The sequence below is a fragment of the Molothrus aeneus genome, chromosome 5, assembly GCF_037042795.1.
Source record: "Molothrus aeneus isolate 106 chromosome 5, BPBGC_Maene_1.0, whole genome shotgun sequence".
Taxonomy (NCBI): domain Eukaryota; kingdom Metazoa; phylum Chordata; class Aves; order Passeriformes; family Icteridae; genus Molothrus; species Molothrus aeneus.
The window spans coordinates 34,790,342-34,804,729 of NC_089650.1; the positions used below are offsets into that span (position 1 = coordinate 34,790,342).

At 40.8% G+C, this 14,388-nt stretch overlaps 1 protein-coding gene across 2 annotated transcripts in view; it reads left to right on the forward strand.

Moving 5' to 3' along the window:
- Nucleotides 1-12,950, forward strand: part of PTPRB (protein tyrosine phosphatase receptor type B) — a 62,705-nt gene extending 49,755 nt beyond the window's left edge. The window contains exons 28-34 of one of the 2 annotated variants that reach the window (XM_066550224.1): nucleotides 1,044-1,120; nucleotides 1,930-2,064; nucleotides 3,080-3,202; nucleotides 3,404-3,567; nucleotides 4,667-4,802; nucleotides 7,207-7,327; nucleotides 8,235-12,950. In XM_066550224.1, the coding sequence (XP_066406321.1) occupies nucleotides 1,044-1,120; nucleotides 1,930-2,064; nucleotides 3,080-3,202; nucleotides 3,404-3,567; nucleotides 4,667-4,802; nucleotides 7,207-7,327; nucleotides 8,235-8,257 (779 nt within the window). In that variant the 3' untranslated portion in view covers nucleotides 8,258-12,950. Of the gene's footprint in view, nucleotides 1-1,043; nucleotides 1,121-1,929; nucleotides 2,065-3,079; nucleotides 3,203-3,403; nucleotides 3,568-4,666; nucleotides 4,803-7,206; nucleotides 7,328-8,041; nucleotides 8,074-8,234 lie in introns of those variants that run through there. The other variant, XM_066550225.1, reaches the window with a different exon arrangement.
- The last annotated feature ends 1,438 nt before the right edge of the window (nucleotides 12,951-14,388 follow it).

Consider the following 14,388-nt stretch of genomic DNA (forward strand, 5'->3'; position numbering starts at 1 on the left):
CTCCTTTCTGTCCACAATGAAATATCTGTGCCAGCTCAGGTTCTTGTGCTAGGAGGCAGATGATGCATGGCCCTGAATGGCTTCACACAGACCAGTAATTTAATTTCACACTAGAGGTGTAATGACTAGCATTCAGTCCAGGGAGAAAAAGCTCCAGCTATTAGGGGCATTCAGTCACTGCTGATAACAAGGATAGTAGAAATAACAGTAGGGTTTTTTACATGCAGAGTATCATCCATTCAGTGCTCTTTGACAGCCTTGCCAAATCTTTGTTCTTCAGTGTACACTAAACCTACTATACAATATAGAGCTAGTGTGATTCTGCATGGTAAGATGTGTAAGTTAACCCTGTTCCTCTCAGGCAAGACCTGTCTGTTGTTGAGAGTTTCCCCCTTTAATCTCCTACCTGTCATTTTGGAGGTAGAACATTGAGGAGGAACACCACATAACTCACTGCTCCACATCCCCATTAATGGATGTGGCATGTGCTGGCAGCACAGCCTCTCCTGTGTCCTGCCTGCTCATGCCAGCAGTGACACCTGACTGAGATCCAACATGGCATTATCTCATGGATCAGTGTCCTGGCAGCTCAGGCACTATATGTTTCTGTACAGAGGGCCCTTCACCTACAGAAGATGTTTGGCCTGCTCAGCATTAGCTCAGAATACCACTGAAGTGCAACTGTTCTTTCAAGGGCAGAGCTGGGCACTACTTCTCAATACAGCATACTGCTGTTAGGATCAAAGGAGGATGCTATTTTGGCCCTTTTGTTGTCATAACAAATCCTATGCAGCTCAGCAGAGGAAATTCAGTATATTTACTGCATCCTTCTTACCCATCTATCTCCTAGTCTCTGGAATACTCCACAGCACTCACAGATTAAAGAGGCAGTAAAACCAGCAGTTATTCCTTATAAATTATCTCTTCATATAAAATCTTGTAATAGTGCTGGCAGTCCTTTCATAAACGCATTTCTGTAAGTGCTGAGAGGGACTGAAAATCAAGACCTAGCCCTAAGCCTCTTGTAATCAATTTCTTGCTAGATGATACATCAAGAGTGAAGCTTTCCAATGTGGATGATGACCCTTGCTCAGACTACATTAATGCAAGCTACATACCAGTAAGTGACTCAAGGGTGGTGTTTTGCAGTCCTCCTTCCAGTGGTAATTTTTCCGTCATCTAAAGCTGAATATAAAGCTGGATGGTTAAGGCTCCCCTCCCCCTTCCTTGATTCACTTTTCGCTAAAAAAATAAGAACTCATTTTGTGGGTGTACTGAAAGACTGTGGCTGACTACCATTAAATTAACTGTGAGTGATTTACCCAGCACTTAAGGACACTTTCTAGCATTGCTATAGTTATGTAAGATAGCAAGTCTAATTGGCCAAGGACATATTTTTAAAGGTCGCTGATTTTATACAGTGTCCACAACAACTGTAGCTATCACTGCAGGTGGCATCCTCACTGTAGAGCTGTAGCTCATCCTGACAGCATTGGCACCTTGCAGGGTGACAAAACTGGCTGAAATTAAATTAATGCCCTTTGCCAAAGAGTTATGATTGATAATAGCAGTGGCTTTAGCAATCCAGATTTCAAGCCAGAACTCAGCTACTTTATTAAAAATGATAAATAAAACAAAAACCCCTAGCAGTTTTAAAATTGCTTGGGACTGTGCTGAACACAAAAGAACAATGGAAAGCTTTGACTGTCACAAAAGGGACAGTATTTAGATAAACTGCCACCATCTCTTCCTTCTCTCTGTTCCAATCAGTCATTTGCTTTCGGGTCCAAGGCAACAATTTAGCTTTCAAAACTATTGTCCCAGGAAGGGTTGCTGCAGAGCCCTGTCTGCAATCCCAAGCCTTGTTCAGTTTTTAGAAGATTTTTTTCCTGCCCTTTTGGAAACTAATGGAGTTCTCTTTATTTGCAGGGCAATAATTTCCGCAGGGAATACATAGCAACTCAGGGCCCTTTGCCTGGAACCAAAGATGAGTTCTGGAAGATGGCATGGGAGCAAAATGTTCACAATATTGTCATGGTAACCCAGTGTGTTGAGAAGGGCCGGGTAAGCAGTGACTCTTCTTTGTTATTAATGTCTGTTTTAACATCTATTAAAAGATTTTGCTTCTTATTTTCATCACACTAAGGCCAAAAAGAGCCCAGTCAAGGAGATACACAGCATGAAAGAAAAGGTGTAATATAAAGACTGGAGACAGATGAAGGCAGCATGTCAAGGCTAGAATTAGGAACAGAGCTCAGTGCTTCTGGTCTCTAATCCAGGACTTTGTTCACTAGACAATTCTCTTCAGCATGTAGAAGAACAACCACCAACAAAAAGTGCCTGTTTATCACATCAACTCTGATCAACTTCTACTTTAAAATAAGCTCTGAAGAGCAAATGTTGATCAGTAAATACATCAAATTATCTCTGATATATAAGCCCTGATGTAGTTAGCAAAGAGACCACTCATGCACTTAACACTCTTCCTGAATGCAGGTGTAGCATACCTCCCCAGTTATGACCACGTCCTGTCCCTTTGCAATACAGTGACTAGATCTGTAAGAAGATTAAACAAACTTGAAGTCATGATCCTCTAGTAGCACATATAGGGTCAGTTCCTCTCAGCTTACCATTTTTTCCTGAGGAGAGGGGGAAAGCCAACACAGAATAGGATCTGTAGCCTTCTGCATCTCACTGGTTCCAAGTTGGACCTTAGTGCCATGTCTCAGCAAAAGATGAGCAAGGGGCACTGGAGACATAGCTCTAATCCAAGCAGAGATTTGAGAAATATTGGCACAGAAAATATGCCCTATAAGAAGGTATCAGTGAAGTGCTTCCCATTCCCCCCATCACAAATGAATTATGAAAACTTCCACTTCCCACCCCCATGCTAACCCATTCCCATGCCAGACCCTGCTTATTGACATGGCAGAGAGTGGCATCTCTGAATTCAGCTGCTGCCTGTCTTCCTTCATCCTCAGGCACAAGGAGTCTGAAGTCTGCTTCTGCCAGTGCAGGATGGTGACATTGTTTGTAGCTATTTTGACCACTAAATCTGTCTTTCCTTGTGTCTCTGCAGGTAAAGTGTGATCAATACTGGCCCCATGACCAGGATTCCTTGTACTATGGAGACCTGATTGTTGAGATGCTGTCTGAATCGGTGCTCCCAGAGTGGACAATACGAGAGTTTAAAATCTGCAGTGTATGTTTGCATTTTTTTCTTTGATGATTAATTTGCTTAAAACATTTGCAAGGCTAAATTAGGAAGGTTTATTCTGCTGTACCATAGTTGCATCATGCCAGACTCCCCTCTGGTGGAAGCTATAGCATTTTCTCTGATGGTACCTGTTCTATGTGTCCCTTCCTCTCTTGTCCTGATGACCCACAATTTGAATCCCAATAGGAAGAGCAGCTTGACTCAACGAGGCTCATTCGTCACTTCCACTACACTGTATGGCCGGATCATGGTGTGCCAGAGACCACCCAATCCCTGATCCAGTTTGTCAGAACTGTGAGAGATTATATCAACAGGACCCCAGACACAGGACCAAGTATTGTACACTGCAGGTATGTGCAGCACCAAAACTTCCGTGGCACAGAGCCCTTGTGCCTACCCTTGGGAAGATCCCAGATCTTCATCCCTGTTACACTATGGGCAGCTGCAGAATCTGAGAGATAGCCGATGGTCTTAAGTTTCCAGATACATCAGAGCAGTATTCCCAGGGCACATGCATTCACCCACAACCTCACCCTGGAGATGGCTCAAAAGTTATTCTTAGGGAACCACTGTGTCTCTGTGGTACCACTGCAGAGCATGAAAGTGTCAGCAGCTGCCACTGCTCATCAGCTTTTGCATTCTTAAATTGCCCACATGCTGCTGTTGTGGCCTATCATTGGAATCACAGAGGGGTGTTTAAAAGGTAAAGTGTACCAGGGGTAAATCTGACTGTGTGTGGATGTTGAGACTAGCTGACAGATCCGTCCTTCCCCCGTTCTGACTGAGATTCCCTTTTCCTACTGCCTTTTCATGCTCTTCTGCTTTTTCCATCCCTGGCAGTCACAGGACTGCAGTTTTCTCTCAGTTCTGTGGTCCACCACTACACTTGCATAAAAAATTGCAAAATTGAACTGCCTGATCGGTTATCCACTGGCCAGCTGCAGCAGAGTATAGGGCTACAGAGGAAGAAAGAGTGCAATTGGTGCTGTGTCTTCTGATAAAGCCACATGTTCACTGGTAGTACCTGATTGTAGTATCTGAGCCCTCCACCATTATATGGGCTGAGGCTTGTGTCTTACATGACCCTGCCTGTGTCTGCCTGGACAGCATGGGCTGCAGCATGTCAGATGTCTGCTGTGTCCCACAGCTGCATCTCTGGAGGAACAGGTTTCAAAGTTAGAGTCAGGTGCAGCCTTTCAGTGTATGTCAATGACTGGGTTAATCCAAAGCAGAAAGCAGTGCAGGCAGTAGCAGAGATACCTCTACCATTACTATCCTTTCCTCCTTCCTAAATAAATTCTGTTATAAAGTGGTTTAAAGGCCCAAAGATGCCATTTGAACAACTTGCTTCTCACCCTGGCGATCTGAACTTTACAAAAGTATCACATGAAGATAGTGAATGCTTTGATCCATCTGCTTTTAAATCTCTTGGGTTGTTTTCTTTTCCAGTGCTGGTGTTGGCAGGACTGGCACATTCATTGCACTGGACCGAATTCTGCAGCAGCTAGATTCGAAGGACACTGTTGACATTTATGCAGCAGTCCATGATCTGAGGCTTCACCGTGTTCACATGGTTCAGACAGAGGTAAGGTTTGGATAGCCTGCTATGCCTACAGTATGCAATAATCAATCTCATCTTAAAGGCTCTCAAAGCACTTTGCATTTACTTCACTGTGAAATACAAGTTAAATGTATTTTAGCTCTGTGAGAATTTCCAGTTCAGGTCTTTTTCCATTGGCTCTCTTAGAGAGGGTCCAAACCATAACAAAATGAAGTTATGCTTCTTATGATTTCTCCCTTTTCTTTCCCCAGCCCCATAATCACCCCAGCAGCATTATGCATCAGGCACTTAACAGCTCACAGTTGCTTCACTGCAGAGTCCAGTAAATGAGCTTTAAGTGGAGATAGGTCCTTCAGGGATGGGTTTGGAAGACAAGTGTAAAACAAACAGATAGGTTGACATAAGGGGAAAGAGGAATGCAGGACAGAGAAAATTAGATGTATGCAATTTTAAAATTCTGGCCACTGTGACCTTGTGCCTTTGCTGTTTATGTTTTATTGAGCTGCTCCGTCATTTTCATTACAATAATTTTGGAAAGTTGATTGGCATTCTCCTAATATAATGTACTATGCAAAAGCAAGTACATTTGTTCTCAAAGTTCAGAAAAAGTAAATGTTTTGTATTTTTTTTCTGTGCTTTTAAAATGGCAAGAAAATCATGTTATACTGATAGAAGCTAAACATTTAGGAGCTGATTTAATAAAGGTGTTTTGTGGAGTTACTCTGTACATTTTCCCTGTGAACCGTTAATAGAAGAATGAAAACAAGTTTGATGCATCTGCCTGTAGCTTGATACTAATGGAGCTCTTTGCTGCAATTTGGAAACCAGTTTGTCAGTGACAGTGTTTTCTGATAGATGTAAAAGTCTCGTATGGGTATAAAGAGAGGCCCAGCTGGGAACACAAAACAAAGGGGCTCCTGGAAATATCTTAATCACAGAAGACCTTCTATTGGAGTTCCCAGCCTAGTCTCTGCATCTTCAGAGACAGATCTTCCTACATTCCCATCATCTGTAGTCTGCAAAGGCAGACAGACATCTCAGGAGGATGGCTCTTTTTCCCTAGCTGGAAAAAAGAGGCAACTACCTCAAGAGCCTAAATTTTACTTACAAACACCTGAAGTTGTGTGATACAAAACCTGCCTTTGGCATGAGCTTGACATGGCGTCTAAGTCAAAAGGCAGCGAGATCCACACAAAAGTTGAAGGCCACAGTACCATCATACTTGGCAATATTCGGTCACAGAAAAACAGCAGCAACAAAACAATGCCTCTGCTTCAGCCTTGGCTCAGCATTGTTAAAGACAAGGGCCTGGAGGTGGAGACAGGCAAGGGAAAACTGTGCATCAGCTCAAAAGGCAGCATGCTACAGCAGCTATAACCATTCCAGTTGAAAAATGGTCTTTGCCAAAGGAAGTCTCCATGCTGGGGCGACTTTCATGGTGTTGGTGGGTGCAGGGTTCTGCTCTGCAGAGAGAGCAGCTGCATGTGCATAAAGGCAGATATCCTCACTTTCCCAGAGCCAGAGCACTGAGAGAAAGACACAGAGCATGTGAGGGGAGAAAATACATATACTTATTGGAGAAATTATGTTTTTGAGATAATGTTAGAAAGGTACACCTTGATATATAAACATGCTCGGCCTGACATTTGGGTACCGTGTTATACTAATCAAAAGACTATTATGACCTGACCTATGTCATAAACCACAAAGAGTAGCAAAGCATGAAAGTTTATTAATCTATTCTGTCAAGATAGTTTGGTGAGTAATCAACAGTCAATAACATGCTGACCCTCCTTACTTTGGTTGTGAATGTCATCTTAGCTCCATTCTATGAAAGGCATTCTTCAGAAAAAACTGTCATCTGCTCTATAGTCAGAAATAATCTTAGAACTTATGCTGGATCTGAAAAAAATAGTTTTTTCAGAGATTTTTCTGATTTTTTTCAGAGATTTAGGTTTCTCACAGTTGTCTGAAATATTTATATGTTATTGTAAAATTCTGTGGAAAATTTTTCTTTTCAGAACAAAAAAGAAAAATCAGGAAATTGTTTGTCTTTCCTGCATGCTTCCCTGTGCATATTAATTCTTCTACATATACTTTATACCAAAGCATCCAACTAGTAGCTAGTAGCTATCCAACACAGCACCATGTGAAATTGCTCTTTACAGTTGCTAAAGCTTTCACTAATGGCATGATCTGTCAAAACATACTGTGGTGATTTATGTTTTACTGGTATTATTTCTAAAGAGAGGTGATCACAAAAGTTTACTATAATTAGTAGTGTGAAAAGGAGATTAATTTTAGAATTATATTTAAATTTTTAACACCACCCTTGATTTTTTGAGGGAGTTAGCTTGTAATGATTTTTCACAGTACAGAAAATTAAATTACAAAATTCCTCAGTGTCTTGAAAACAAATCTTTTGCAGTGTCAATATGTGTATCTACATCAATGTGTGAGAGATGTGTTAAGAGCCAGAAAACTTCGCAGTGAACAAGAAAATCCCTTATTTCCAATATATGAAAATGTGAATCCAGAGTATCACAGAGGTAACTGCAAGTTTATCCAATTGTAAAATGCTTCAAATGTAGTAGCTCACTGACAGTGTAATTGAGGGGGAATTGTGCTATCCTTAACCATTGATATTTCTTTACTTCCTGGACCTTCATTTGTTCCCTCTGCTCTTTTCATTCTTGCAGTTGTGTCTTTATTTTCTCCATTAGTAGTCATTATAGCATCACTTCCTGCTCCCACCTTACCTTTATGCTCTCACTATCCATAAGCAACTGAGAACACTGACAGCACTCACTGGGCTCTTCTGCCATTCATGGGGTTCAGTTTCTGTCTGCATTGCTCTCATCTGCTGTTAACAATACAGGTGGCCTTGGGAGACTTCCCATCTGCTTTGACTGATAAATATAAGTGTTCTAGGCTGGGCTCTTTCTTTCTCCTCAGACTCCCCATCCTTGTAGACTCCTTTTCCAGTCCCTTGCTGATAAGAGTGTCAGGAGTAGCAAACCTGGCACTAGCACTGCCCTTCACTCCTGGGCCCATGGCCAGAGGACCAGTGTGGAGAAGCTGTAAGCAGTGGTGACCTTGTGCCTTGGTAGGGCTGATTCCTAAAGGATGTAGAAGTTTTAAGGTCAAGACAGAAGGATCTCAGTAGTTCCACAAATTTGGACATTAGGAATTAGGATTATATCATGAGAAATCCAAATAATTTTCTTGATCTAGCCTGTAGAAATCAGAGTTCTCATAGACAGGTAGAACAGGCTTGGAGGAGACCAAGAACTGAAACATCCAGGTTTCACACATTGAGAGACCAAACAGAGGTAGGATCTGAACTTTAGCTGTAACATCCATCACCAGCTAGTGCTGCTCCCACACAGCCACCTCAGAGCACTGCTGAATCTGTGTTGGTTTACTTTTTCTAATCTCATTTTTCCTTGCTTTCAGATGCTGTTTATTCAAGGCACTAAGAATGTTAGAGATATCTGCTTTTGTGAACACATTTGTTAACTAGGGGTTTTGTTTTGGTTTTTTTATGTATGTATTTCATGCACCAGAAAGGTGCCAGACCTTTTGGATGAGACTGTGTATAATTTATTGGTCTGGTGATTTTTTAAAGATATATAATTTAAATGTAATAGATATTAATGTATATAATTGTATTTTGGCATTATGTAAATATGTATTTTTCCATATTGTTTATATTAATATTATGCTTCAGATAATACTATTTTTTTCTTATCACAGTTTTTATAAACTGTTCTACATAAACTATTTTAAATTGTATGGCTAACAGGACTGCTACGTTTGGGGCGCTATTGGCATGACATGGAAAAAGTCCTATACAGAGAACCTCATTTTTAAAAAATATTCAGTGTTTGTGAGTTGAAATAAGCTACTATTAAGCAAGGAACAGTAGTCCTGTATAGCAATTACAATGCTACTCTAAACTTACTGCTTTTCATCTGAGAAAAATGGGAGTAACCCATATCACAGTGGCATACCTTTTACAGAACTCATTAATAACTGACCAAAACAGGGTTCACCTCACTAGAAGCAACTGTTTCAGTCTAGTGTGACATAGTAGAAAAATATCAAACAACATACCTGCAGTGAAGTCTAGCAGACCTTTCTCTGACCACATACTCTGGGGGGAGACAGGTCACATACTGGTTTCTTTACACTGGTTTAAGAGAGCAGAATCAGACCACAACTTGTGTCTGTGCACTGTCACGTGTGTAAAATTTTTATTAAGAAAGGTGTTCAAAGACACTCCTCAGACATTTGTGTTAACAAACCTGTGAGGATGTGAAGTCTGGCAACTTCCATAGCTGATCTGAAACAATGCTGTACCATGACAGCCAGAAAAGTAGAGAGATGGCAAACATATTGAAACAAAGACATATAAAGGTATATATCCCACAGTTTACTCAGCTGGAGTAAAGCTGCACTTTGCCCCAAGTGCTGGTATCTTTCAAATGCCACTTGCTTTCACTGTGGGACAGTTTGGCCCCAGCATGTCTCCACAGAAAGAATTCTCCTCTGGAATGTTACATGATGTCACCACCACAGGGGCAGTTGGAATGGAAAATGGCTCATCAGGGAATGTAGGCTGGCAGGGCTGTCCTGACCATAGAATCATCATGTTTTGGGTCGGAAGAGACATTAAAGATCATCTAGTTCCAACCCCCATGCCCCCAGGCAGGGGCTCATTACTGAAAACATGTTTAAAATTCAAAACATATCAACTTAATTTTTTATCAATAAAAGAACTGAATGATAGCAAGAAGTACAAGTCAAAGAGCATTTACGAGGTATCCTGCCCAGCCAAGTAGATTATGCACAGCCTCTCTCTCCTCTGCAAAGAGGCATCTCATTCAAGGGTCTAAACACTCTGTTCAGCTATTACTTATCTTTATAAAATGCTCCTCAAACAAATAGTGAAAAGCCAGTACACAGTTCATCTCCACCATGAAAAGAAGGAAGGGATTCATAGTTCTTTTTTCATATATCTACCCATACTTTTCGTAGAGAAAACTTAGCTTGTTGCTGAAGACAAGTGCCTGAATTCCACTTCTGTTTTGGAGAAAAATAAATACTTCTGAAGGCCTTCTAAGAATCAGTAAGTAGCTAACTGAGTGCCTAACTGAGGAACTCCTGTGCCACAGCAGGACTGTGCATATCCATGTTACTCTAGTTTTCCTAGAGAAGGTAACAGCCTGATAGTCACTCTTCCTATTCCATCTGGAATCTCATCCTTTCTTGACCAAATACACCCACATGCTTCAGAAGCCACCATTCAAATCAGCTGTCACAGCTGGTCCGAACATGTAAACTTGGTCATTCTTTTTAGGTGTTTCTGAAAGAAAATACTGCTCATCCCTCCTGCACATCCTCTTTGGCACAACACAAGCTTCAAAATTCACAATTCACCACCCTTAATGGAAACCAAAGAAGAAGGCAACTAGCATTAGGGTGGAAGATATTTTCACAGAGGAAAGTCTAAGAAAAACCACAAAGAAATGAGCACATTTTCTGCAGATGCCTTCTTTTCTCTATTTCCTTTGCTAGATGGCTAGGTGAGCAAGCAAGGACAAACAAGCATGGTAGCTTTAGATTGATTGTTGATCAGGCTAATAACTTCTGCACTTAAGGCATAGTGAAAACTGCTGTTGTGTTACATGCACTGCATTTGGTCCTTTCTTTTTTGCAGGGGTAGCCGAGGAACAAGGATCACCATGTTAGTTACCAGCAGTACAATTACACTGTTAACACACACCAAGTGTACCCTATACATTACCTCACACTCTCTATCACCATGTCATTTTTTAATGCTGAGGGAAGTGGAGCTCACTCAATGCTATATGTTCTGAGGGCAACAGTCTGATTGTATGCTCTGTATGTGTGTTGTTCATCATTTTCAGAGACACACATCATTCTGCAGTTTATTTTATCATTCTCAGCTCCCTTGTCTGCAGCTACAGAGTTTGTACATGTCTACCCAAAATTATGTCATAGCAGACAGCTAGTTTCACCTTTTCTCTCAGTTAATAATGGACATTGTTCAGAAGCCTCTTCCTCCTCATCACTTCATAACATGACAGATGACCTTAAACACTCTGGCACAATGCTCTTGAGCAGCTTTACATTTCTGCCCAAGTAGGTCACATATGAGATGTATACACACATTATTGCTCTGGTTCTGCTCTCTAGCCAGTTCTGCTCATATGAAACCAGTGTAAATCCACTGAGAAAAAGTTAAAAAGTATCTATGTAGCATTTTTTAAATATACAACACCTACTTATCAGTATAAGTAGTTATATTTATTGTGCCTCTAAGCTGAATAACAGGACTGATGGGAAATTGTTAATGTAACAAGAATAGATTTGAGGGAGCTTGTGTGCTGAACGAAGACAGCTCTTAAGGAAAAAGACGTCTTTTGAATGTCCTTGATGAAGTTCAGAATTCCCTTCTTGATGTTTCCCAATAATAATGTTAGAAAGCAAGGCTAGTGTTGTTGCTGATCCATAAGCTAAGATTTGCACACTTGGAGCCCATCCTTTGAATCTCTGCATGGTCCACAAAGCTACCTGAGTACTTTCATGAAAAAGTCAACTGGAATGCTTGCCTGAAGACAATACTGTTCCACTTCTGAAGCACTTGCAGGGTTGGGCTTTTAGGTTAATTCAAATTTTTGTATTGAAAGTTATTTAATAATGAAAAAATTGTAATAAATATTTTTTTTTAATCTGTGCAATAAAATTACAAGATCCACTAGCGATTGTAGGGGGAAAAATAGATTTTACATAGCTGGAGTTGATAAATGATATTTTTTGTTACTAATGGAACACAAAAGTGGGTGAGAGAAATAGGCATACTGTGAAGATGTCAAAAAGTGCAACTTTATACATTTTTCTCTGCTGCTATAGTTATTTAGCAATAAATAATGCCTAAAATGCCAGAAATATTATTTTGTGCCATAATATGCAATGAATTTGCTTCCAATTGTAGAACAGAGAAAAGAAAATGTGTGAGCTTTAAGTTTATATAATGTATTGTATATGGTTATTTACACTTTGACTTTGAAAGCACAAAGTTAAACACTAGACAGATAGGAGTACATAAGCACTTAGCTGTGCTCCTCAGCCTGGGGTTTAATATATGGGCTAGAGGAATAAGAACAATAGCCATCAAGTCACTCTATCAGCATCTCTCTCCAAGGCCACAGAACAGAAATGCATCTGACACTCAGAGATACAGCCTACCACAGCCACAGCTTCATGCCCAAGGAGTGCCTTGGCAGGTGCTTAACATTGATTCAGATTTCTTTCAGTACTTCAGACGTGCAGTTAGTGTAAATAAAATGCAATATAGAATGACCACCACTCCCTCATGGCCCTGTCACAGATGTCTGGGCTCTGGAGCTGTGAGCTCTGGGACCCGGAATCCCAGGATGCTGTAACTTTGAATTGAAATGAGCGCTCACCCCAGTATTTGGGCAACTTACTATAGACCCTGTGCCCTCAACTGTCTCCCTCATGCTGACAAAATCAAACTCCTGACCCGTTGGGAGCACCTCTGTGGCCTAAGCAACTGGTTTGTTGTCAGTGACCTCACAGATCAACAGCTGGTTCAAGCTGGGACTTTTTGTTTTAAGGCTTGCAGGAAATACTGGAGACTAGGGACCAGCTAATTGAGAAAAAACTGTGGAACTGGAACACAGACAGTGTCAGCAATGCTGGTAGTCTAATATCCATGACAGTTTAGTTGTTTCTTGGTTTTTTTGAAAGCTACAGAAATACTGTAAGTAGCATTAGGACGCTAAATATATATTGCTCTAGAGCAGGGCAGTACACTATAGTGAAAACCCCACAGTTTTGAAATTTGGCTAGCCATAAATTCTTTGCCAGTGCTTGGAGTAAAGGGTCTGGAAAACATCTTCAGTATTTATTCCATGCTCATATGCAATATAATTACTTATAATTGTGTTTCTAACAAACACTGGGTGAACACAGAATTGTGCTACTATTGTCAATTTAATTTATGCATTTAAGTATATTTTTATATTTTTAGCTACAGTCAACAAATCAAATATATTTGAGTGTATTTTACACATTTTTAGAAATACTTCATGAATAAAACATCCATTTTAAAAAAAATCATATTCTTGTCTCCTGTTTGACTGCCTTTTCATTATGGATTTTATTGTCCTGCTGCTCAGAGGAAAGGTCATAAGTGAGTTTGATTTCAATTGAGACAGTCTTCAGAGAGCATTAAATTCATCAGAAGCCTCAGCCTGCTGGGGGAAAAGAGGCTCTGCTGTTGCCCGCTGGCCAGATTAGTGCCCATGTGGAAAGATACCATTGTTCTCTTCTCCCTGGTTTTGTGCCCTCCTTTAATAGGCCAGATACTGTCTGGGTTATGCAGTAGGTATTTGAAACCACAGTGGGTCTTGAACTTGAGTGCCTCTTATTTTAGAGACATTTTGCCAGGCAGTTGCACCAATTAGCACGGCACTGCATTTCCATCGCTGCCTGCCCCTTGAGGATCTGAGCCATGCTTTTTAACAAATGTATTTCTGCTCCTCCTGCTCTCCACAGGTCTTAAAAACCAATAGCATAACTGTCCTTGTGGGGTCAGGATGCTTGGCAGTAGCATGTTTGCTGCTAATGCTTTGTCTCAGTTACTCCTTATTGGTCATCAGAAGTGTTTAAGACAAGTTTACTTTAGAGGAAGGATGATTTATTGACTTGTACTGTGAACTATTTGCTGAGGGGATGTGTAGCAAAGGCAGAGGGAGTTGTGAGATTTTTTCTTCATGATATAAAAGTTTATCTCTGAGTTCTGCTCTGTCCTGAAACCAATGTAGACACAAAAGAGAAGTGAAAAAGATAAAATAATGTACAGTTAATATCTCTACACAAGAAAAACAAGGCCAACATTGCAGACAAAGATAGATAAGAATGTTTTGACAAGGTACAGCAAGGAAACTAAAGAGTCTCTTCTAGTTCAACAAGAACATAGTGGTTGATTTCTGTTAAAATATCCCCAGAATCTAGTTTTTAACTTTGATATTTTTATGTGCACTTGATTTGTACCTTGGCTTCATACCTACAAGCTGATGGTTTTGTCTGATAAAGTCAGCTCCTGTACCCTCATCTCAGTTTTCTGTCTGTGCCTGTCTTCACTTCAGTTGCTTTATTATGCCCTAGAAATAGCTGCTTAGACATCTTATGGCAGGCAGGACATAGCAATGCTGGTATATCAGCAAATACCACAAGTGAAAATTTCAGATGTTACTAGCCAAGGCTTTGCATATCACTCTGGTACAATACCACTCCCAACTTGTGAAAAAAAGAAGAAACAAGAACAACAACAACAAAAACACCACAGGAGAAAAAGAGAGAAAAAAAGCATTTCATAATTTGTGGAGATGTTCCAAAAGCAAGAAGCCTTTCTCCTGTTGCCAAGGTCAGTGCTCTGTGGGGCTGGGGGATGCTCTGCAGTGGCTGCACAGGCCATGGGCAGGCTGGGAGGCAGCCGTGGCGTGGCTGGGCTGGATTGGTCACTGAGCCACCATGGGCTCCCCCCAGAACTGAC